This window comes from Bidens hawaiensis, unplaced genomic scaffold, assembly GCF_021521415.1.
Source record: "Bidens hawaiensis isolate Kalapana, Puna unplaced genomic scaffold, B.hawaiensis_p1.1 tig00058954_1, whole genome shotgun sequence".
NCBI lineage: Eukaryota > Viridiplantae > Streptophyta > Magnoliopsida > Asterales > Asteraceae > Bidens > Bidens hawaiensis.
The window spans coordinates 16,395-38,753 of record NW_027500616.1 but is presented as its reverse complement, the minus strand read 5'-3'; the positions used below and the strand labels follow the sequence as shown (position 1 = coordinate 38,753).

The 22,359-nt window shown below is 33.4% G+C and overlaps 2 protein-coding genes across 2 annotated transcripts; one reads left to right on the top strand and one right to left on the bottom strand.

Annotated features, from left to right (window-relative positions):
- Positions 1 to 14,625: 14,625 nt before the first annotated feature.
- Positions 14,626 to 16,046, top strand: LOC143602456 (uncharacterized). The gene is made up of 4 exons (XM_077079552.1): positions 14,626 to 14,730; positions 14,814 to 14,890; positions 15,351 to 15,564; positions 15,860 to 16,046. Exons 1-4 carry the CDS (start codon positions 14,649 to 14,651, stop codon positions 15,955 to 15,957), a joined length of 471 nt encoding a protein of 156 aa, XP_076935667.1. The 5' UTR covers positions 14,626 to 14,648; the 3' UTR covers positions 15,958 to 16,046.
- Positions 16,047 to 17,454: 1,408 nt separating this feature from the next.
- LOC143602455 (eukaryotic translation initiation factor 2 subunit beta-like) lies at positions 17,455 to 21,746 on the bottom strand. The gene is made up of 10 exons (XM_077079551.1): positions 21,637 to 21,746; positions 20,674 to 20,742; positions 20,429 to 20,537; positions 20,260 to 20,315; positions 20,095 to 20,149; positions 19,909 to 20,003; positions 19,676 to 19,821; positions 19,396 to 19,538; positions 19,177 to 19,262; positions 17,455 to 17,751 (listed from the first exon to the last, which is right to left on the bottom strand). The coding sequence occupies exons 2-10, from the start codon at positions 20,719 to 20,721 to the stop codon at positions 17,674 to 17,676; spliced, it is 816 nt and encodes a 271-aa protein (XP_076935666.1). The 5' UTR covers positions 20,722 to 20,742; positions 21,637 to 21,746; the 3' UTR covers positions 17,455 to 17,673.
- Between the last annotated feature and the right edge of the window lie 613 nt (positions 21,747 to 22,359).

Here is a 22,359-nt window from a genome sequence, read left to right as displayed (position 1 = left end):
CTAACACACACATTCATCCGTTACATACATACCTCCCTTGTTAATACATGCAATATCCGAAGATCGTTCACGTACCAACAAGCTTTCGTTCACATTCAAGATATACATAATTAACATATAAGTCATACATGACATACACCATTTAAGGTAAGTGTATTAACTATCACATCGAGTATGCACACAGCCCCGAATACATAACAAGGAAATGGGGCTAGAAACTCACCTGAATGCGGTTATGTTCATCGTTAATAGTTATTCCTTTCTTGAGCCGTGCACGGCAAACTGTATAATAATTACATGTATCAATTATCTATTACTACTCATATCATATTTATATCTTCATATAACCCACAACGAACGGGGGTCCGGGGGCAGCGCCCCTGGCTGGGGTTAAGCTTGGTTATTATATTATCAGTTTGGAAAAATTTTATTTTCATTAACTGTCTTAACACATTTTCCATTAGGATTCTTGATTATTATATTATTTGCTAACTTAAAAAGTTCGAGGGTTTCTATGTGATTTATCCATTTTATTTTAAGTCCAGGGACCTTTCTGTCATTCTTTCAAAGTTCTAATTCGTTATTCAGTCCTTAACGAATGGGAGTTCATAACGAATTACTATTGTAACGAATTAGGCCTCATAACTAACTGGTCCTTATCATGAATTGGACCTTATAACGAACTGGTCCTTATAGAGAATTGGACCTTTATAACGAACTGGTCCTTATAGCGAACTGGACCTTAACAAACTGATCCTTTATAACGAGCTGGACCTTAACAAATGGGGCTAATTCGTCATTCTTTTCCTTAACGAATTAGCTAACGAATCAAGGCTAGTTCGTTAAACCTCCGTTAATGAATTAGGATTAGGTCAGAGAAACATTCTCTGACACATCCACTGTTCCGGCGCAGCCTTTACGCCGTCTCGCCATTCCGGAAAAACGTGATCTCACTCGTTTTTCACCGTATTTCGTCCCGTTCGATCCAGATCTGAGCTAGGGTGACCCCTAAGCTCATCTTTGGTTCGGTTTACACCCGAATCCACCCGGATCTCATTACTTTAACGGTTTAACGGTGTCGGTTCGTTGTTTCATGACTAAGTCTAATAGGTTGGATCCATACAACATCATATTATCATTACCTCGGGTCGGGATCGATTCTTCCTTCTTGGTTCGACTAGAGAAAGGAGAAAACTACAGAGAGATCTTAGGTGTGTGTTTTGGGTGGTGTATGGAATATGTGTAAATGAATGGATTGAGGGTTAATTATTGTTTATATATGATGGGTCAGGCGCTTAAGCCCATGATCTTTTCTTCCTTTCCTTTTAACCCAAATCCATAACTCATATTTATTTAATCCAACACAAACTCGACTCATAATAATAATAAATCATAATTTATTTTATTAGCTGAAACGAGAAAACGGGATGTTACATAGACATTTTTCTCCATTGTTAGTTAATTCTTAAAGTTTCATTAAGTCTTGTTAAGTTAAGTCTTTTAATTTAGTTAAAGTAAGTTAGGTCAAGTAGTTTAATAATTAAAAATCAATTTTAAAATATTATTCTTAGGAAAGTCTTTTCTAGGGTTAGTGATCATAGACGTTGTCACGTGTCCTCGTTTTCAATACTCGGACTTTCTTAGTTCTACAATACTTACGATCGGTACACTTTCCGGTTGTGTGTTGTGACATTCGTCAAATTTGAGTCTCGATTAATATTCGTTTTGTAAACTTTCATATTGTAAACCCGACTCAACATTTTTAGAACCTTATTTACTTATTATATAATATTATTATATACCTCGATCATCAATAAATCGATATTGGTCATATTTTAGTGTCGTTAAGAAAAAGATAAGGGGTTCAAACTAATTTTTGTAAAGTCGTTATAAGCTTTTAGAACCTTTAAACTCATTTTAAACGTTGTGTGAAACTTGGAGGGCCTTCTATGTAAATATGTTATACATATATATACCACTTAAAAACCCTAACCCTAATATCATGAACCCATTACCCCCATATCTTTCTCTCATTTTCCGGCGGCCGCCGCAACTCCTGCTTGGCGCAACCTCCGGCGAGCCCTAACACACACACACAACACAACCGCCACTCCCCCTCTTCCTCTCGGCACTTCCGGCGCCGTTTTCCGGCGTCCAACGACCTTCGTCGAGCACTACCCACCTCCCTCATTTTTCCGGCGAGCACACCACCACCGAACCCTCCTTTTCCCCTTCTCGTTCTCCGGTAACCCCGCACCCCAAAACCCCCTTTCTTTCCTCTCTCAGAATCGTCTTTCCGGCGACCGGAAAGCCGGCGACCGGTGCCCCAACCTCTCTCTCACCGTCTCTATCTCTCTCCTGCTCTCTCTCTCTGACTCTCTCTCTCTCACTGTGCTCTCTCTCTCTCTCTCTCCTTCCGGTTGCTGTCAACGATCTCCGGTGGTTTTGGCTCAGTTTCTTCTCGGTGTAGAGACACGACCATATGGATAGTTAATAGTAAATCATTTTAGGCTTTGTCGCTGTCAGTTTTCACATATCATTTATTGGATCCAAATTGTTTATAGATGGTTTTATTAATCGGTTATTTCCTTTGGAAACTGGTTCGAAGGGTATGGAGTCAGTTTGATTTGGGGAAAAGATGAATAGACGGGTAATGGATATATGAATTTTCTTATGGGTTTAGTTGACAATTGTTATCTTGGCTCGGTTGGTTTGTACGTTAGTTGTTAGACTAGAGGTCTCGGGTTCGAGTCTCCTCCTAAACTGATTTTGTGTTATCGTTGTTAAAAGTCGTATAATTAGTATAAAACTATTTAATTATATAAAACTCATTATTTATAACGATTATTATTATTATTATTATAAATATTAAAGTTGCTATTATTATTAATAAAGATCATATTATGATTTATTAAAATCATATTTCTATCATTTATTTATTAACAATAATATATTATATTTATTTTGTAAATTCGTTTAGAAATCGAACCAACATCGAGTATGATATCATTTTTACTATTATTATTAATATTTTTATCAACAACACTTTAAATTTATACCAAGATATTATTCTTTAACTATTATTATTAGTATTAATAATAATAATTATTGTTATAATTAGTATACTATATTAATATTATTAGAAATAGTTATTGTTATAATTATTATATTATATATCCATGTATGTGTATATATGGATATGTGTGTGTATATATATATATATAACATATTTTTTTAAGTCATTATTATCCCTGCTATCTTTATCTTTAATAATATTATGATAAGCTTTATTACCAATTCATTTTTATAAAAACCGAACCCTTGATTTAAAACCCGTCTTGTTTCTATTTAATATTGGTTTAGTTTTTTAAAAGCCCAACAAAATAATATTATTTTACTTTAAATTATCAATTAAGTACGAGTCCTTAATCGTTAACAAATTAATCGGTAACCCGATTAATAACCGAACCTTCTCGTCCAAATGTTTCAAATGTAGTTTCAACTAAAGTTCAAGTTCATTAATATATTTACTTATTCGTTTTCAATTAGCTTTCAAGTCGGATTCGTTCGTTTCGTTTACAAGCTTTCTATATGTCGATCACTTATTAGTTTCTCAATTCGTCAATCGAGGTGAGTACTTTCATACCCATTTTTCCATCTTTTGTTTTGGGGTGACATTTCATACTTATCAAACTAAATGCTTTATTTACTTGAATCTTAAATCCACAAACGTGATTGTATACATTACTTAAATACTTGCTCGATTTGGTGTTCTATGTTTGCCTATGTGTTTATCGCTTTTGGTTGGTGGAAGTCTATAAATCCGTGATCTATCTGGTATTCTCTTATAGCACGGTGTCGTTAACGTAATGCAATTAACGATATTCTATTAAATCATGAACCATCTGGTATTCTCTTATGGTAGGTGTCGCTAACGTAATTCTATTAGCGATTTTATCCAAATTATGGCTTTTATTTATTGTTTCGTATACAAGTTTTGTGGCTTTTTATTATTATATACTTATATGCTCAAACTTATGAATTGCTCACCAACCTTTGTTTTGACAAACTTTATTTTATGAAATGTTACAGGTTTGACTTTTGTTGACTCGAGGACTTGACGAAAATGTTACCAAGGCTATTAGAATATTAGTAAAACGAACAACATAATTTCTACTTGTATTCAACTTGTTTGTGTGAACGAGATGTGTTGTTTATTGACTAGTTGAAATAAAACGAGTTGAATAAATATTGTCACTTTAAATAGTGTCTTGTGTATTTGGGCAATCGGTTGCACCCCGGCATGTTCCGCCACCTTTGGTCGAGGTGTGACATGTGTAGTTTTATTAAGAAAATCCGTTTTATAAATTTAAAGCTTAGTTGTGAGTTTCGTAGAAAGAAACAACCTTTAAACACACATCATGCACCAAGTGGTCCTGGCGGAGGGTGCAGAGCACCCAACGCGCACACGCACGGGCTTGGGCTCCAGGAGGATGGTGGAGGTGGCGGGTGGCGACGGCGAAGGGCACAATGTGGCACTTTGATGTCGCACTTTGCACTTCGCTCGCATCGCCGCGAGCCGCTTCAGATCCGCCTTATTTGATTTTGGAAAGTGGAAACGAGACCAGTAAAATGACAAGATTTGAAAGTGCAGGGACTTAAAAAGGAAATTCTAGAAATTGTACCTCATCGCGATACGCGATGGAGGTAAGGCTGGGGATCGCGTATCGCGATCCCATGTCTACAAAACGAAACACGTGTCGAGCCATGTGTCAACACGTGGCAGTGTGACAGACCACGTGTCACCACGTGGCGTGACCTCACAAAAGGAGGCGCCGCGATACGCGACGCCGTTAAGGTAGAGCCCATCGCGTATCGCGATGGGACTTAGTTTTGCCTATAAAAGGGAGGGCGACGGCATTTCTCCCTCACACACCTTCCACTCTCTCTCTAAAATACTTTATCTCTCTTTACCGTTTTGCGTGCCAATCTCGTAATACGTGCCAAGCTTCGAGGTTCTGACGGTTTAAGCCCGATACGTGATATAGAGTAGAAGTGCTGCCCGATAAGTGATAAATATCTTACTCCGAATACCCGTGTGAGGTAGGGGTTCTGTCTAAGTTATTATTTTATTATTATAAATGGCTTAGACCATAGTCAGGGATATAGCCCGAACCTTGATTTCAATTAAGCATTCTATAACTTTTCTTAAGGGAATGTTATAGTCAAAATATTGTTTCTTCTTAAGAAACGTAAGCATGTACTAAAAAGGGCAGAGACAAAATAGTATTTATTTATTATTAAGAAATATAATATTTATATAAAAAGAGTATAGTTGAATTATTGTTTCTCTTTGAAGAATAAACTCAGTATAGATGTTTCTTCCTGAAGATGAAACGTAACATATAATTGGTAAATAAACAAAAGGATTAAAGGTCCAAATGTTTTATATAAACAAATGATTTTATCAAGGTTAAAGCTATACAAAACAGACTAAAGGTTTGAAGCTGGATCAATGATCTAGTTATTTATACAAAGGTTATTCTCGTACTATAGGTCCGGGATAACAAAACAAGAAGTAGAAAACAGAAAACAAGAATTAGTATCAAAAACTAATTATAAACAGAAAATGTGAATACGCCTTGAACTTTTACAACCTTTTTTAGAGTCAAAATGTTTACATAGGATTTATGAATCCTTAAAACTTTGTGTTACAATAATAAGAAACGGACACTCTGATTAAGAGTATACATGTGTCTAGATCCATTCATACATGGTGACTCGGCATTTCCCCGAGGCCATGCAAATCATCAGCATGTCTCTGGAAGCTTTATGAGAAATGATTTGTGTATATAATTAATTGTACATGTACTTAGGGTAATTTGGTCCCAATTTAGTTGGGTGCCTAATGAGTAGTAACAAAGGTATTATTGTTGGTTTCACAAAGGTATTGAAAAGATTTTATAACAGAGTCAACGTCATTCACCAGCTGTGCGCTGACGTATTTTCCAACCCATTTTACATGAAAACAAGAAAGGTTAGAACAGACAAGCAAGATATAATAGAAGATTGGAAAATTAGTCATTAGATGCTATCTAATGGCTCAGATATTTTATATTAAAATATTATAAAGAATTATTTTTTCTAGAGAAAGGTATTTGAAATATCAAACGGGTATTTAAACCCGAGTTTCCAATTATAATAATATTTTATTCAAGACTTCCGCTGAAAAGAATATATTTTCTCAAACATGCTTTGTAAACATTAAATGGGTATTTTAACCTGATATTTTACAAATGAATATTTTATATTAAAGACTTCCGCTAAACAAACCCGCAACTCTAATATATTTACAAAACAGGTACCAACTATTGATCACACGCCTAGGCCCTAAGTCGGGGTGTGACAGCGGAACTTGCTGGGGCGCGACAATATTGTATCATATCTCAAAATTCACTAAATAAATTACACGTGTCAATATCTAAATTATTTTTTTTCATGTGACGGTCAGTCAAGTACATAAAAACATGATATTGTCTTAACGGAAATAACATCACAATTAAACAATTGAAATAAAATCCATCTTATTCGACATGCAATATAGGGTCCAAACTACTCTTGGTTCTCTTTCTTCATCCAATATAACTACTTGCGTCATGCGTGAAAATACATAGTTTATAAACATAAAGTTGAGCAAGTAATAACAATTTTTGCATATAATAATACTAGTTTTAGAGCTCGTGTGACACACAGGATGATCCAAATTATAAAATTATAAGCAAACCAAATAATTACATAACGTATATGAAAAAATGTATTACACCTATCGTGTATCTATACTGTGTGTACATGACTATTTTCAAAAATGCTCTGAAAATGATTTATTTACTCATTGTTAATCCAAAATGAAATAGGGTTATTGTTAATTGATAAAAGACGAACTAAATACATGTAACAAGTACCAAAAATGATGACGAATTGAGGGTGAACGAAAAGATAGGGCTCATGACTTGAGCTTGGTATCAAAACTGCTATTAACGAATTGGTATGTTGCAATTAGGTTAGGAGTTTGTGTCGTGGTATTACAGAGATGGTGTGGTTGTTTAATTGCATTATTGATAGGTATTTATAGTGTAACAAGTCCGATTAGGCCGTAGTTCATATTTACAGAAAGCCGTCTATTCTTCATTGTTTACCAAGTTTAGAGTGTAGGTAGACGTTGTTAAGATCAAGAAATGATTTAGTATAATCAATTTCGTGTTTAAAGCCATTATTTGCGGATCAAGAAAGGTGTGGGGGGGTTTATTATTGCACAATTCTAGTAGTTGTTAACAATTAATTTTAAAATAAAATAAAATAATAGTAAGAAATGCGGGATCTTTATTGATAAATTATCCGAATACGAACCCAGGTCGGGTTACGATTACAAATACAAGAAAATGAAAGGCAAAAATGTTCCAATTAGTGGCTAACCAAATTCATCGGCGGCGTGAGTTTTGCTTGGACTATCATGGAAATTTTTGGAAATTTGGATTAATTTGAGATTCTCTCTCCTATTTCGCCTATTTTGAGAATTCTCTCAAATATAATGATTGAGATACTACTGGACCCTAACCGTACGGACCACACACACAATCACAAACACAATCATTGATAACGGAAAATGATTCATAAAAACAATCTCGAGTTATATAATAACATGATTCCTAAGTCATAACATAATATGATGAATGCGATCCCTGCAGTCATCAGAGGTGATGGTAATAAGAGGTGGTGACGACGATGATGGAGGGCTGGCGACGGCAGCGGTGCTGGTGGGATGTCGATAGAGATGGAGGGTTTTCAGTGAGGAGATAGGTCTTGAAAGATCTGAGCCAGTGGAAGTGGTGGCGGAGGAGGAAGCCGGTAGTGGTGGTTGGTTTACTTAAACAACGGGTGGTGGTTGGTTTGTCAGAACATCGGGTGGTGGTTGGTTCGCCTGAGGCGGCTGTGGGTTAACACCAGCCGGTGGGTTAGCAGGTGGTGGCTGTGGGTTAACAGCAGCAGGTGGTGGCTTAGCAGGAGGTTGCTGTGGGTTAGCAGGTGGTGGCTGTGGGTTAACAGCAGCAGGTGGGTTAGCATGTGGTGGCTGTGGGTTAGCAGATGGTGGCTGTGGGTTAACAGCAGAAGGTGGTGGTTGTGGGTTAACAGCAGCAGGTGGTTGTTGGTTTGCCAGAGGTGGTGGTTGGTTCGCCTGGGGTGGATGTGGGTTATCAGCAGGTGGTTGTTGGTTTGTCGGAGGTGGTGATTGGTTCGCTGGAGGTGGTGGTTGGTTCGCTGGAAAAATAGGTGTTGGTGGGCTTGGCGGAGCAAATTACTCTCGGATCGGAACCTCCGAGAGCACTTGTGAAATTGTTTGAACCAGGGCCGTCTCCTAGAATTGTTAAAATATTTTGAGCCAAATGCAAAAATTATTTTGGGCCTTATGTAAAAGGAGTTTTTTGTTGGTTTTAAACAATTTAATTTTTATATTTATGATTTTGGTTGAGTAAAAAACTTATGTATAAAATAAACTTAAACATGTTTTAAGTGAGAATAAAAGCCACAACATTTTTTGGTTGGGAGTCACACCCATATGTCACTAAACCAAGCAAGTTATTATGTAATTGAGTTTAAACATTAAATATAAATATATTTTTTTCATAAAAATACATATAAACTTTTTAAAAATTTGGGTCTAGAAAGGTGTCGGACTGAGGGCCATCCTGTCACCCACAGGGTCGGCCCTGGTTTGAACAACCACATACTACCATATAACTCTTTGGACAGAGGTTGTTGCGGTGGTGGTGAGAATGGAGGGGTACCGGAATCCATGGCGGTGTAATGAATGAGAGTGAGATGGGGATGTAATAAGTGAGAGTGAGAGTGAGAGTGAGAGTGAGAGTGAGTGAGATTGTAAAAATGTGGGGTTGCGTGAAGAATGTGAATATGACAGCTATTTATACACCTACACTTTTTTACTTATTGCCCCCTTATCAATTTCTTTTTAACCAATTTATTTGATTTTTTATTTTGCCAATAATGTATACTACTTTCAACTGAAACGTACATTAACTTTTATAAACTTTTAAATTAAAATGTCACACCATCGATCCACCTCGATTTTCATATATTTTCTTTGGTTTTATTTTGGTATTGTAACAATTGTAACCGAAACGACCGAATTCACATCGATTTACCGCCTCAACACTTGGAAACGACAACTCTTGAGTTTTACCGGTGGATTAAACGGCGTTTTAAATATTTTATTTAAATGTTCCGGTTAACCAACCGAATAAATATGTTAAATTATTTTGTAATACACTATACGAGTGCCGCTACCTTTTTTATTTAAAGAATGTCAATTTGATGAATTTATTTTCTATGTTTAATTATGATACATTAATACCATATAAATAACGTAGTCAATACCTACTAATTTCGCATTTACCAATCAACTTTGTCGCGTAACGGACATACAAATCTCTAGTTTATTCTAAAGTTAGTTTTATTTTAAACAACACATGTGGGGTATCTACAAACAAAAAACGTATTCATAAAAGGTCATACTGCATGTACATAAAAGAAATACTATAATATATCACGACAACACGAAAACAAGACACTTTATCATTGTATTATTTTTAAACAATGTATAACTATCAGATATAACTTAACTAACATTAATGTCACCGTGTTGCAGTAGGAGCGTAACACCAAGAAAATAATTTTTAAACATTTTATCAAACTTGTGTGTTAATAGGGAGTTGAACCCGGCAAGACCACTAATTTAAATGAAAAGTAGACATAAAAACGTTCGATCATGCATGCCATTGTGGTGTGTTAATTCACAAAATTAGACCAAAACGTGAAAAATAGAAAAGAATAACTAAGCTGACTTATGATCGAAACGTTGAAATGTAAAAAATAAACGTATTAAAGGCTAAAGTTGAAAGTGGAAAATTGTTGTAGTTAAAATTGAAATATGTTTTACAACAAACTTGCAAAAGATAAAAAAAAATGTAAGGATTAGAAAGTAAAGTATAAAAAGAAGAAGATTTAAACAAAAAAAAGGTTGGAAAAACTTTTATGCGCACAATACAAATCTTTATACACACAGAAGTTTGCAATTATATATATATATATAATCTAAAGAGAATTTTTTTTAAAAAGAGAACTATTAAAGAATTATTTTTAACTATTTAAAAAAAAATTATTTAGTGATTTTTTTTCTTTCCTCATTCTAATAAGATGATATTGTTACTAAAATAAATAAATTAAAAAAACAAACAAAAAAAACAACTTGTCGAGGTAGTGCATATGTGCACTAATTCCTATTGCATATATACAATATTGTTTTATTGCGTGTAATACAACACAATTGAATTATATAATACACATTACTGAATTTATGCAAATACAACACTAATAATTGTATGCAATACACACTATCGCATATATGTAATACAACACTAATAAACATATGCTCTATATCGATTTTTTTATGTTTGTATATAATATATCACTATTGCACATATACAATACAAACAATTGCATATACCAATACTATTGTACATATAAAAACACACACTAGTGCACATATATATTAAGAAAAAGTCGATGTATTGCATATGTGCATTACAACAAGTTTTTTTTAAGTTTCTTTTATGGTAAAGAATAGCAACATATAAGAAGGATGAAAGAAAAAATATTTTTTTTATTAAATTAAAAATATTTTTTTATTAGTTCTCTCTTTAAACCGGAGTTCTCTCTTGATCATTTCTCTCTCTCTCTCTCTCTCTCTCTATATATATATATATATAGGATCAGGATCATGAGAGAACCTTTTTGAAATTGAGAACCATTTTAGACCACAAAAAATAAAAAAATAAAAAAATCATTAAATAAAAAAAAACACAAAAATCAAAAAAGTATAAAAACCAAAATGCTTATTTTATCATCTCGGTTTCATAAAAAAAAACTCGGTTTTGCTAAATTATATACACATACGTATAATATATACATATATGTATATTTACATGTTTTTTTGTACACATGTGTATAATTTAAGATAAATGATATTGTACATATGTGTATATTACGTAACCAAAGATTATATAAAATTATACATATGTGTATAATACGACGATTTTTTTATTTTATTTTTTGTATTTTTTAATGAAACCGGAATGGAATATAAGAATTTTGGTTTTTTTACCTTTTTAAAAATTTTTATTATTTTTTGTTTTATGATTTTTTTAAATATTTTTTTAAAGGTGTTTTTAGTGGTTCAAAATGGTTCTCAAAATTCTCAATTTGCAAAGGGTTCTCTTAGGATATATATATATATATAGATATAGATAATGTTTTAACAAAATAAATCTTTTAAGACATAGATAAATACTTATTTTTCATCTCATTTAAGGTAAAATAGTAGTTATTTGAACATAAGGCTATGCGTAGTGGAGGAGCTACAAATGGGGGCGAATTGTGACACGTGGGGTCCAGTCAGCAAGGAGTGCAAATTTGTATTTGGGGTGTAATGATGTAAGAGCTACAAACTGGGCCCACAGTATCTTTGTTTATTATTTTTTTTTTATAATTAAACTAAACAAATAAAAACCAATTTATTTAAATAATTAAATAAAAATGCATTAAAATTAAAAAAAATACAAAACTAAAAATAAAAAAATACATAACTAAAAAAACACGTAACTAAAAATAAAAAAATACATAACTAAAAAAAAAGAATTTGGGTTGGTTTATCGGGTTCATCGGGTTCCATTGTAAGTTCACGTTCGGTTGATTTTGCGAACCATGTAGTTGACCGAAAGCAGGGAATGGGTGGTTCGGTTGCTTCGGGTTCATCGGGTTCCATTGTAAGTTCCCTTTTCGTCCAAAAATCGCCCGGCGGGGGGGGGGGGGTGTTCGCGCCCAAAAATCGCTCAAATCCGCGCCCACTACACATGGCCTAAGAACCACACTACAAAACATGATTGATAAGTGACAGGCTATGCAAATATGTTTGTACCACAAGTAAAATGGAAAATGACATTCATGAATAATAACAAACTATCAGTAGAAGCATCTTTGCCTTTTAATATAGTATGTTAAAATTTTAAAAGCAAATGATGTTTTTAGTACACAGAAAGTTATAAATTGAATAGTAAATTGCCCTATTAACTATCACCTCAAAGTTAGGATGGTTTTGCACACATGTCATAAGCTAATAAGATCATTTTATGAATAGTATTTTTAAGCGAGTAAACAACCACTTAGTATTTAATATTGAAGCTGTTAAACTAAACGAAAAGTGGACATAAAAATGTTCGACCATGCACGTCGTTATGGTGTGTTAACTCGCAAAATTAAACCGAAACATAAAACATAGAAAAGAATAACTAAGTTGACTTAGGACTGAAACATTAAACTGTGAAAAATAAACGTATTAGGGGCTAAAGTTGAAAGTGGAAAATTGTTGTAGTTAAAATTGAAATATGTTTTGCAACAAACTTGTAAAAAATGAAAAATGTAGAGAATGGAAAGTAAAATATAAAAAAGTATAAGATTTAAACTAAAAAAAGGTTGAAAAAACTTTTATGCACATTCTACAAACTTTTATATACACAAAAGTTTGAAGTTATATATATATATATATATATAGAAAAATGTTCAAAAAAGAATAAGTAGTTTCCTAAGAATGGTAAGAACCAACAAAATTTTGACATGTGGTATTACAAATGATGGTGAAAAAACAATTCTAGGAAACTATGTCGGTTATAATGATGAAAAAGTAATTCTAGGAAACTATGTCGGTTATTGGTAATTTTAAATCTCAGCCATAGATTAATATGATCCAATGACTATGATTTATTTCTAGTCTTCCTAGGAAACTACTTATTTTTAGGATAACCCATAAGTAGTTTCCTAGGAAGACTAGAAATAAATCATAGTCATTGGATCATGTTAATCTATGGCTGAGATTTAAAATTACCAATAACCGACATAGTTTCCTAGAATTACTTTTTCATCATTATAACCGACATAGTTTCCTAGAATTGTTCGGTTATCCTAAAAATAAGTAGTTTCTTAGGAAAACTAGGAATAAATCATAGCCATTGGATCATTTTAATCTATGGTTGAGATTTAAAATTACCAATAACCGACATAGTTTCCTAGAATTACTTTTTCATCATTATAACCGACATAGTTTCCTAGAATTGTTCGGTTATCTTAAAAATAAGTAGTTTCCTAGGAAGACTAGGAATAAATCATAGTCATTGGATCATGTTAATCTATGGTTGAGATTTAAAATTACCAATAACCGACATAGTTTCCTAGAATTACTCTTTCATAATTATAACCGACATAGCTTCATAGAATTGTTCTTTCGCCATCATTTATAATGTCACATGTCAAAATTTTGTTGGTTCTTACCATTTTTAGGAAACTACTTATTCTTATTTGAACCCTTATATATATATATATATATATATATATATATAGATAATGTTTTAACAAAATAAATCTTTTTTAAAATTGTATTTTCTCACTAAAAGACAAACATAAATACTTATTTTTCATCTCATTTACGATTATAGTAGTGGTTATTAGTACACAAGAACCACACAACAAAGCATGCATGATTGATAAGTGTCAAGTTATGCAAATATGTTTGTACCATAAGCAAAATGGAAATTGACATTCATGAATAATAACAAACTGTCAGTAAAAGCATCTTTGTCTTTTAATATAGTATGTAAAAGTGTTAAAAGCAAATGTTGTTTGTAGTATACGCAGAAAAGTTGCAAATACGTGGAACCGCCACCAGCCCACCACTGCAATACGACAAATTACAATTTCATTATCGTGCAACATTACGCTCAAACAATTACGTTCGAACATTAATATTGCAAAATATTTTGTCGATCATATCTTTAATTTGCTAAAATCGATTTTGAGCGTTAATTTATATAACTTGTGTAATTGTAACCAGGGAAAAGATTCAATACAATAATGTCTTAACGTACAATACATACGCAAATCCATTTTTTCACGAATCATTCCATGAAATCACATCCAAACATCTCGGAATCGTCAATACATATCCAATCAATCATTGGTTCATCGAAAAAAACAGTTTTGGATGGTTAATCGATCAATTTTTCATTTTTTTTTCACGAAAACCGTTTTTTAGCTTTTTTTAGCGTTTTAGGTTTTTGGCTGAACGCGTAAGTTTTTGTGAGCGTTTTCGGTTTTTGCCTTTGTTTTTTGGATTTGAACGTCTCGCGTACCTACCGTACATGTCAATAGAAAGTGGACTAGTTTGTATAGTTACCCTTTTTCTTTTATAAAAGTAAGATAAACAAAACTTAAAGGTATGGTTATTAATTTCTTCTTTATATTTCTCCAAAATTTGTTTTACCAACTCCTACGACAGTTAAAACAGTTTGCAAATGACCTCCAAAAAAAATCATAGGATTTCTTGGAAACATAGTTCTTGTTTTTGTCAAATCTAATAGGATATACTTTAGTTATCCCAAACAGGTGTTACCATCGCTTATGTCTATACTATTTTCTACTATATATTATTAATCACCACATATTATGTTTATTCCAACCAAATCAAAATGAAGAATTTACAAATGAGTGTGCTTTTTGGGTTAATGTTTTTCTTTGGTCTCCTTCAGATTCCCAGTTCCAACGCTTTTAGTAAAACTCTTGATTTCATTTTCTTTTGAATTTTGATGTACACATAGTACTTTTGTATGAAGTAACTTTGTTCATTTTTATAGGCGAAACGAACCCCCTATACAACGTTAATCTTACGCCTTTCATACAACGTTTAAGTGCATACTATTGCCTAAAAAATGTAAGTTTTTGGGTTCTTTGTTACACCAAGGCACAACTGAATTCTCCTTAATTCTAGTTTTAGGTAGTATCAACCTTGAACGGAGATGACCAAGACCGTGTACTCTTCAAAACGAGTCAAACAAGTATAAAAATTGTAATCAAGTTGTAAACAGGTCTTCATTAGGTTGGCTATTTGATTTTGCAATAATAATATTCGGTTAGCTGACTTATTTAATTAAATAGGTCAAATAAGTCAACGCAAAGACGACCTGTTTAATTGCAAGGGTTAAATAAGTCTACCCAAACACATTCCCTTTAACCACATGGGGTTAAACCGGTCAATCTAAGCACAAAAATAACTTCTAACATGATTAATTTCATGTCATGTCAAAAACTTTCTAGCGTGCCAACTTTTATCTGTCATAACATGTTTAATTACCCTTTTTCTCTGTTTCTTATACCTATTTTGATACTCTCAGGTCTCATCAGATTGCCCGGGAAACTTTACACTCGCATATAAAGGATGGTTAAACATAAGTGAAAGTGAAACCAAAGCTTTTTGTGAAGGAGGTTGTTTACAACACACCCGCGATGTTCTTCATTGTGCTTGGACCGTTCACAAGGGATACAAATTTGACAACGGTGCTTCAATAGAAAACCTAAATGACACTATTAACATCGGATGCGATAAAGGTCTCTTTCCCTTCGACTCTTGGCTAGTGACTAAAGTAAAACAAAATGAAAAGCATATAATTTCATATGACGGGTGATCTTTGGAAAAGTCTGCTCGTCAATGAAATGACCAAACAACGTTTGTTGGTATAAGGGTCAGATGTTTTGATTAAAGAACTCAAAACAATTTGTACTTGATCCGACCTTTACCAAAAGTTTCATACTGTACAATAATGTCTAACACACCAGACTGATATTACACATTATTTATTGTGTAAAATTTCGAACTACTAACATGTGGTTATAAACAATGTAGGTTTCAATGGTACAAGTTTGTGGAAAAATAGTGGCACAACAACAACAGCCGGCGTGACACTTTATGCTTTGGTCGTTTTGGCCCTATTTTACATGTAGCATTCATAACGGGAAGCAGAAAAGAGTCGGAAAAATATTATAAAGTTTACCATAATAAATAAAGCTCAATGTTGTAAAGATAAAAACAAAGAAAATAGTACATACCCAAATAAGAGCAAGCACTATGGTAGTACATCCTCGGTGCAATTTGTCATATTTTGAGAATACGGTTTTGCATAAAGTTTAACTCTTAACTCGTCTTCTCCACTCGTTTAACACGCCTTGCATGACTTTCAGATAAAATTAAGCAAAACTATGTTCCAACCTTTCTACGGCCCACACGAGCCAGAAACCTGGTCCTGTTTTGAGCAACTGATCTCCCATAACCACATTATAAAGCTAAGAGTTGGTTTTATTCATAAATCAAGATTATCAATGTGATATTGTGACGATATGGTTTTTTTAATCGTATCTAACAAATTAACCAGTAATAAAATTTATCAAAGGAAAAAAGTTATACAAAGGCCGATCCGGCATGTTTTGGTATTGGATAACCACTGTTCATATAAATGTTCACTATGGCCTGTAAATCCGAGGTCTACTTTCGAAAGAACTAAACAGTAGGCAAATTATTAACTCGGCAGAAAGAGTAGGCAATTTGGTTAATGTTTTAACTCTCAACAAATCAAAATTAAAGAAGAAAAAAAGTTGTCAAAAAATATGTTGGCAAGTCAACCTCGCCATCAATAATAACTACCAGTTTCGTTTGATTCTAAGGACGAGAAGTGACCTTAGGTAGATCAGGCGGGTTAAGTAAAGTGTGGAAACAGCCACTTCCTTCTTATGGTCGGGTTGACCCGCAAACATATGCTTAGACAACTGTTTTCTTTAATTTTTCTATAAATAAAAGAAACTGTTATGACGAAAACAATACCTTGCCATAATTTTACCAAACCGATTCAGAAGCCGAGAACAATCAAATAACTGTAACACTTTTAAAAACCCCATTTGACATGCTCATTGGGCATATTGAGTGTAATGAGATAGAGAATTGCTTATACAAAAATGCTTAAGAGAAAGCATTCAGGATGGGTGACCTCTTAAAAAGTTTACTCGTCAATAGAAAAACCATATTACATTCGGCGGTATATGGGATCAGATGTTTTAGGGGAGTGTTTGGGATTGCTTATTTTCACCAGCTTATAACTTATAAACTTTTTGAAAAGTAGAAAGGTATTTGGGATTGCTTATATTGTAAGAGAAAAAGTTTCATAAGTTACAATGTTCGTAACTTATTAACTTAATCAAAAGTTATAAGAAGGTAAAATAAGGTTACCTAACACAACCTATACCAAAATGTTATCTAAATCACAAGACCGACCGATATTAAACATTCAGTTGTGTTCTAACTACTAACATGTGCGGTTATATCCAATGTAGGTTTCAACGGGACAAGTTTATATAAAAACAGTGGCACGACAACAGCCAGCATGACACTTTATGCTTCGTTCGTTTTGGCCCTATTTTACATGTAGCATTCACAACAGGGAGCAAACAAGAGTCGCAAAATATTATAAAGTTTACCATGATAATAAAGCTCAACGTTGTACGATAAACAAACGAAAAAGTACAGACGCAAATAAGAGCAAGCACTGTGAGGTATGTCCTCGGTGCAATATGTCATAAGAGGAGAATACAGTTTAACATACAAGTTTAACTCACTTTCCCCAATCGTTCAACACGTCTTGCATGCCTCCCAGATAAAGTTTAGCAAAATTAGGTTCCAGCCTTTCTACGGCCCACACGAGCAACGAACCCGGCCTTGATTTGAGCAACTGATCTTCCAGAACCACACTACAAAACCAAAAAAAATTATAATGTCAAGTACTATATTTTGACCTATTTATTTACAAATAGGTTGCATTCTGTCTCTTAACGAGTTAATAGAACTAAATAAAACGAAATAGCTAAAAGCAAATATGTCGAAAGGATTGAAAGTAGGTTTTATTCCTAGAAAAATATTTTATCAATGTGATGATATAGTTTTTTGTAATCAAATCTAGCAAATTAAATAGTAATAAAAATGATAAAAAATGGAACAAAAAGTGGGCTTAGGTCAATCCAACATTCCTACCCGACACGTCACCCTTCTATTTTAGCCCTACCATGTATTGCGACAAATGTACTAAATTGGAATAAGTTGCAAAGACAAGGAAAATTTATGGCATGAAAAACTTCCTAGATAAGTATAGCACAAACATCAACATGATAAACATAAGTCGAATACAAAAAACTTCTAACTTCTATTTGCATAAAGATTGGTTTTGGTACAATATAACATGTCATAAGAGTATGTAACCAATGTATCAAATTATTGATAAATTGACACCTAGATTGGTGCTCTTTAACCACTGTTCAACCAAATATCCAAAATGGCCTCATAAATCCGCGGTCTTACTTTCAAAAGAGCTAGGTAATTATCAACTCAGCAAAAGGAATTGGCGATTTGGGTTGATGTTTAACTCCCAACAAATCAAAACTTATAAAAGATTAACTAAAATTCAGATTGATCGAGCATATCAGATGAAATTTTTGAAAGGCGGAAACTTGTTCAAAGTGTTGCACTTATTGTTCTCAGTTTCTCACCTCCTGAATCAACTTTGTAAAATTATAGTAAAATAATATTATAATAATGCTTGGAATCATATTTTGGTTATTAACAAAACCCAAACAAATTGGTTAAAAAATATACTGACAAGCCAACCCAGCCATTAACGAAATTATCTGTTTCGTTTAGTACTAAAGGCAAGGAGTGGCATTATAGGCAGGTAATGTGAGTAATTTGACGAAACAGGTAGTTTTCATTAATAGCCATGTTCATGAACAAATGTTTTTGAATGTAGTTAATCGTTAATGAAGACTATATTGTGAAAACAATATCTTACCGTAACCTTACAAAATCAACTCAGAACATGAAACAACCAAATAACTGTAGCCCATTTGACCTACATGATCACTCTAATTTCAGCCTAACTTTTTTTTTAATCTGTGAGCGTTAAAATCTAACTGAACCACCAACTCCTTGTGCTGAGTTAATAAATTGCTTACATTGTCAAGTTGTTTTTTTAAAGAGAGACCATGGACTTATGAGGACTTTTAGAACACCAGTGACTTAGTACCAATTTATGCGTCAAATTGTCAGTAATCTAATGCATACATTATACACCCGCCTTTTGTACATCAACAAATGTGTGTGTGTGTGTGTGTGGTGAAATGTACCTTCTCGCATCTGAGGAAGAACAGGCGGTTCTCCTTTGTTAGAATTGTATCCGGGCTCTTGCAACCATTGCAGATAACATACTCATCTGTAAAAGTAAACTTATCAGCAAAGACAGCTTTGAAAAGTACTCAATCATGAATTATAACAAGACGGAAATAAAAACACAATCAACGAAAGTTAAAAAAAAGGAAAAAAGTTGATTCACAGAGGTAACTTACTGACGTATCGACGCAGAATCCCTTCAAAGTTTTTAGGTGCAAATCTACCTTTCACAACCAATCGTTGCTGCCCATCAAGTGATCCACTTGTACCGAGCTCAGCAAGCAAGAAGGTCATAACATGCTCTGGCTGCCTATGCATCCTAATATACAAAAACAGACAAAAGTCAGCAATAACCAACGTTTTAAACAGAAAACAATTGATAATTCTTAAAACAATAAATAACCATATAATTCATTCTATAGATCATACAAGAAAGTCAATAACTTAAGCACTTACGATTTGCAAAGATCCATAAAGTTGACAAAGACGGTTTTCTTTGTTCCTTCACGAAGAACTTGTGGTGGCCTCATGACTGTTCTCCTTCTGTCTCCAGCAAGCTCAGGATTGTTTTCACGAAGAATATTAAAGACTCGGTCTAGAAGCTGAACAAATATATAGATTATATAAGATTTTGCAATAGAATCCTAAAATGCCATGTCATCGAATACTTGAAAGAAAAAATTGTGTACCTCCTCATACTTGTAATCACGGTCGGTTCCTTCCCATGGAAGTTTTTGTGGCTGCAAGTCAATTCCTTCTCCATCCTCATCATCTCCAATAGGATCTAAACAACGCAAAACCATAACCATTAATCCAAGAAAAAAAAACAAAAAAAGCATTATGCCGAATAATAAGTTAATTAACAAACCACTTACAATCTAAATCTTCATCAGCATTATCTTTTTCATCATCCAAGAGATCTGTCTGAACCTAAAATGATCGCAAAGAACTCAAGAACTCATATTCAAGTATTCATAGAAGTGTAGTATAGAGTACAACATGAAGTGTACGTATAAGTTTATAATAACCAAGTAACTAACCTGTTTCTTCTTTTTCTTTTTCAAACCAGTAAATGTAGGTTCAATAGTTTCAGAGACTGCATACCAAATTTGGATTTTAGTAAAACTTGAGAATGACAAAATCCAAAAGATAAAGCATATAACATAACTTCAAAAGAATTATGAAAGATTGTAATGTTAATTCGTTTACCAGATAAGCTGTCGATTTTCTCAACCAACTGTTCAACAGGATCTTCCGCTGGATCTTGAATCACCACCTTCTTTTTCTTCTTCTTTTTCGTTGGGTCAAAAGGTGCAAGCTGAACACATATTTGTTAAAAAAAAAGTTCAAATACATAAATTTCTTTGCCAAGCAACAATTAAACGCATTATGCCATGAAATACAAACTAAAAAATAATAATAATAATAAAATAAACCAAAAACTATAAACTTACATCTGCAGCTTCTTCCTTCAACTCAATCTGATTGTCTTCCTCTGCCATGATTACCAAATCCGAATCCTTCTGCTCAAAACAACATACAATAACATGACAATAATATCCTAACCGCAAATACATTAACTTTAATCACTTGTATAAATATACTCATACACCAGCCTCAAAGTAACAGAACAACATCCATGAGCTGTTCAGCATAAAATTTGCTTATTTAAATAAACGAACAAACATCAACAACTTTTTTTGTTCATTTAATTAAACGAACGTACATACACACACATTTTGTTCGTTCACTTGTGTTTGTGAACATCCGCTTATCTTCTTTCATTTACGTTTGTTCATTTAAATACATAAGTAGTTGTATGTAAGGGGAACCTGGGAACCATGTGTTTCACATTAATAATAATAATAATAACAACAACAACAAGAATAATAATAATAATAAAACTCTAAAAAAACTCAAGAGAGAATTGTTTTTTACATAATTGTTTTTTACATATTTTGCATATAATAACAATAATAATAATAATAATAATAATAATAATAATAATAATCTAAAAAACTCAAGAAAGAAATCATTTTTACATAATTGTTTTTTACATATTTTGCATATAAACACACGTAGAAGTATTTTTAATAAAAGAAGGCATTTTTATTTGATTAAATATTCGTTTACAGGCCTAAAACCATCAAACAATATTAACAATTAATAAAGAATTGAATCAGAAAATGAAAATAAATCAAAAAATAGAGTCGATCTATTTCAAAAGATAACCAGTGCATACGATAGACCCTAATTTGTAACAACAAAACAAAGGTAATCGAATAAAATTGAAAACTTGATAAACCCTAGGTTGTAAATTTGGGGGAAAGATTAAATGAACCTCAAAATTGAAATTGAATGAACCCAGATGGAATTAACAAGCAGTACATAGAGAGAGTAAAGATGAATTGAGGTACCTTGGCGATTGAGATCTTTCGGTGAAAGAAACCTAGCTTAGCTTAGTTGCGGCTGGCTGGTTCTAAAGAATAATAATATAAGTTCATTTCTGAAACGCCCTAAACATTTTATTTTTATTTTTATTTTTATTTTGTTGGTAAAAGTATAAAATAAATTAATAATAAATTGGATCTGGTTCAATGGTAGAGCGGTCACTTTAATAGTGAGAGGTTTGAGGTTCAAACCTAACTATCACTAATTTATATGGGAGATATGAGGTATGTCAGGGTTCGAGTTCTGATCTCACCTGGTATTACCGGTCCCTTGTTGTCGTGTTGTGTGGCGGGCGTGGGGGTCGGGTTTGTCCGGGGAATCCCTCAATAGGTGGAGGGACAGGGGCTCCGTCCGTTCAGACTCGTGGCCGGCTCGAGCTACCTTTAGCCAATGGCGGTCGTGTACGGAGTAACCGGCGTTACTTAGTTGGTCGTTCTAAAAAAATTCTTACTTTACCGTTTGTTCAGACGGTTCAGTTATGTTTCGGGGTCAAAGTAAAATGTTTTTATCAGAACGTAGAGATGCAGAGAGAACAAAGGTGTTTCGGTTGCACTTGTGGTGTGTCTGATATGTGAAGAAGAGGTGGAGTCAGAGAAGTATGTGATGATTGATATAGAATTTGCCTAAACGGTTTGGAGTGTCATAGCTACGTGATGCAATGTACTCTCTATTTGTGAGTTTTTGTTTAA